Source organism: Paraphaeosphaeria sporulosa, assembly GCF_001642045.1.
Source record: "Paraphaeosphaeria sporulosa strain AP3s5-JAC2a unplaced genomic scaffold CC84scaffold_17, whole genome shotgun sequence".
Classification (NCBI taxonomy): Eukaryota; Fungi; Ascomycota; class Dothideomycetes; order Pleosporales; family Didymosphaeriaceae; genus Paraphaeosphaeria; species Paraphaeosphaeria sporulosa.
Genome location: NW_017253376.1, coordinates 524,882 through 528,422, shown reverse-complemented (window position 1 = coordinate 528,422; position 3,541 = coordinate 524,882). Strand labels below are relative to the sequence as shown.

Sequence of the window (3,541 nt, the reverse complement as noted above, 5' to 3'; positions counted from 1 at the left end):
AGCTTCCTATATAGTGGCAGCTATAGGCTCCTCTTTGGCCTTAGGCTCTTCTACACTTACTAATAACTTAGGTTACTCCATACCTACTAAGTATGGCATCCATCCTATTCGCTTAAGCTATAGGTTCACCTCATTAGGTGTACTATCCTAAATTATTATCTTGGCCTACTTCTACACGTTGCCCCACGCCTTATCTATATTCCTAATAACCTACGCCCACCCTGGCTCGCCATCCATAGGTTTAGGGGTGGGTTTAGGTTAGTAGATCTTAAAGTACTAGGAGCTAGTGTCTTAGGCTAATAACTACTAGTAATATATGCGCCTCTAAGCTTAATTACTATATAACTATATACTTGGCTTATTAGATTAATATGGATGGCCACCTTTACTCACTAGTAACTAGCTATAAGTATTTTACTAATAGTTCTTTATACTCTTTAAACTTCGGATAATCTGGTAACACTAGCCTAGGGCCAACTAGCATATTATCCCATCTATGTATACTAGTAGCTGGCTAATAGGTTTAATACTCTTACTTGGCACTTTTAGCTCACTAGTATACTAGATTATACCAGCCTAGCTATTGAGCTCCTCTACGACCAATTAGGCTTACTTACTATCTGCCTAGTAAACATGCTATATATGGCTCCTAGCGTGGCTAGGTAAAACGCTATACCTATATTCTTTATAAACTACTAATAAATATATAGGTAAATACTTAAAATGCTTATCTATAACACTACTCTTAGCTATACTAGTAACTTTAACGCTACTACTATAGCAGTTATAGGTTCTTAAAATGGGTTATAGGTTGCTTAATAGGTTATAGGCTCCTAGGCTATAGGCTCTTAGGTTCTAGGTTACTAAATATTATAGGATGGTTAACGGGTTACTCTACTGGCTACTATATAGGCTATAAGTCCTGGACTAGTCTACTAGCTATAATGTGGATGCACAATTCTATTAGTAATAGAATATAGATTTATATATCTATACCTACACGATTTATCATTTTAACCCTAGAATTAATATATAACGTAACGCATCGCTACTTATACTAGATACTAATCCCTATAGTAGAGTCGCCTCTAATGTCTAATTACTACCTCATTAACCTTACCCTAACCCTAACGCGTAACCCTAACACTTATAAGTACACTACTTCTTAGGCTATAAATTTCTTAGGACGTGCAGTTCCATGCACTAAATATTTAAATTAAATTTGGGGCGAATTAGTCCGCCGGAACCTATCACCATGTGAAGTTGGGCTTCTTCAACATATAGCCCCCCATGCTACAATATACGCGGGATAATCGTCTAGCGCGAATATTAGATCCCTAACAAATTTAGGATCCTATCAATACCTAGGGCTAGGTGTCCATACCGCCCTAGGTTAGGTGTCCATGCCGCCCTAGGTTAGGGCGATTATCCGGAAGCTCATTAAGAATTACATCATAGATAAGCGTACCATCATCTTATCCATATACCTTGAGATATTTAAGTACTCTCTAATCCTTTTATAGGGCGGTCATGGACGCTTAGAATAATCTTACTAATTAAGAAGTGTAAGTTCATCCTAAGATTGTCATCTCACGATTAACCAATCTAGGTTTTCTATAGCCCGTGCCGCTAACCCTGCTGGTAAACGTACCATTAGGATCATTACCAAGTGCGATGCGTTGCAGCCTAGAGACGAGCAAAGTGTTAGTGCAGACAGCAGTACATAAACGGAGCCAGACTAACATAAGGTAGGTCTTTCACATTGCCAAGAACGAGGTAGAGAGACTAAATCACGGTTGGTTCGTCGTAAAGAGTCGCTCAACCCAGGAGATAGTGGCAGGAGTTACCATTAAAGATCGGCACAGGCGCGAGAAGCAATTCTTTTCAACAAATGCCCCCTAGACAGAGTTAAAAAAGAATCGAATTAGAATCCATACGCTAAAGGCCTTCCTTGGAGGTCTCCTTTACGACCATATCAGCAATGAGTTCCTAGACGTGGTGAAAGACATCAAACAACTTTCGTTAAGCACACTAAAAGAGCTAGAGATACTAGGGCCATCCCATCAGATAACTGCCAATCAGAGACGTTTCCTAATGCGCCTAGCCAATGCCTATTAGTAAGATATTTCAAATGCTCTCAATAGCAACTACAAACCAGGTCTCAACAGAGATAACCCAATCAAACTCCATATGCATGTGCGCAAGCTTAGCAACAAGTTCGCAGATTGCATGGCACGTTCTAGACATACCAAAATTTTTCAAACCATGCAAGGAGACATTGACAAAGAATTTGCACACTCAGGTAGTAATAAGGGGGACATCTCCAAATGGATTCGAAACCTATACCACGAATCCCGTGGTGCCGAGCTACCTGGCACTATTAATCCGCGAGTTCTTGAGAACATGTTCCGTCAGCAATCCGAGCCCTGGAGAAACATCGCGACCGTCTACATTGAAAGAATCGGCACTGCTATCCAGAGATTCAATGAAGCTATCTTCGCAGAAAAGATCTCAGACGATGAGTTGAGAATGAAACTCATGGCCAAGCTATCTCATAGACATGGTCAAACACTCGACAAAGCCAGCCAGCAACTCATAATCATCTTGAACGATAAGAGAGGTGGGATCCTTCAAACGGTAAACCACTACTTCACTAACACGCTCTCTGCTATCCGTAAAGAGCGAGTTTTGGCAAGACTAGAGGATGCCGGTGTCAAAGACGGGTTCGCGGTCGATCTGACCCACATACTAAAAAGCATCCATCTCAGCAATGAAGATCAGGCTATCAATGACATTCATAATACACTAAAAGCCTATTACAAAGTGGCTTTGAAACGGTTCACAGACAACGTTGTTCTCTAGGTTACAGAACGTCTATATCTTGGCCCTAATAATCCAGTGAAAAGCCTGTCCTCTGAGATAATTGGCGATTTATAGGACGGCGAGTTGACCGATCTGGCAGGTGAGAACTTTGTTACCTCGAGCACCAGAAACGAACTCCTCAACAAGTATGAGCGATTCCAGAAAGCACTAGAAATTGCAAGACATACACTCATGTAATTAGCTATCCATTTAAGGATAGGGTGGAGAGAGTTTCGTCAACACGATTCAACATCATTATTAATCATTATAACTAGTTATAATATGATCCTTTACCGCGTTTGTCGATGAATTTTCCGATTCCTTATTAAGATTAAAAACTAGCCACGTAGCGCACGTAGTCGCAAAACGCAGCCAACTTAAACGGGGACGAATTTAGTAAGCCTAACTTAGAGTTGTTTTAGACTTGAAGCCACAAACAGCCGCAACGAGTCAACACATCATTCTGGGTCTTCTTGCGAATAAGGAATAGTTTCAAAATTAAACCTATACTCTGCGCCAATTACTACTTAAGGCAGGCTCACTGGGTGCATAGCCTCAGCAGCGCCTTAATTTAGTAAACAGTCGACACCTTCTAAGATCCATCACTCTTACCCTATAGCACGCTTTTTCTTTCTACATAGCGAAAAGATATCAAGGAAATTCGATAGAGGATTAAAGA

General features: G+C 40.6%; 1 protein-coding gene across 1 annotated transcript; it reads left to right on the top strand.

Moving 5' to 3' along the window:
• The first annotated feature begins 2,236 nt into the window (after nt 1-2,236).
• CC84DRAFT_427957 (uncharacterized protein) lies at nt 2,237-3,091 on the top strand. The gene has a single exon (XM_018186193.1). It carries the CDS (start codon nt 2,266-2,268, stop codon nt 2,860-2,862), a length of 597 nt encoding a protein of 198 aa, XP_018029236.1. The 5' UTR covers nt 2,237-2,265; the 3' UTR covers nt 2,863-3,091.
• Nucleotides 3,092-3,541: the final 450 nt, after the last annotated feature.

Coding starts and splice junctions, on each gene's coding strand:
- CC84DRAFT_427957 (XM_018186193.1), top strand. CDS start 2,266: ATGCAAGGAGACATTGACAAAGAATTTGCACACTCAGGTAGTAATAAG.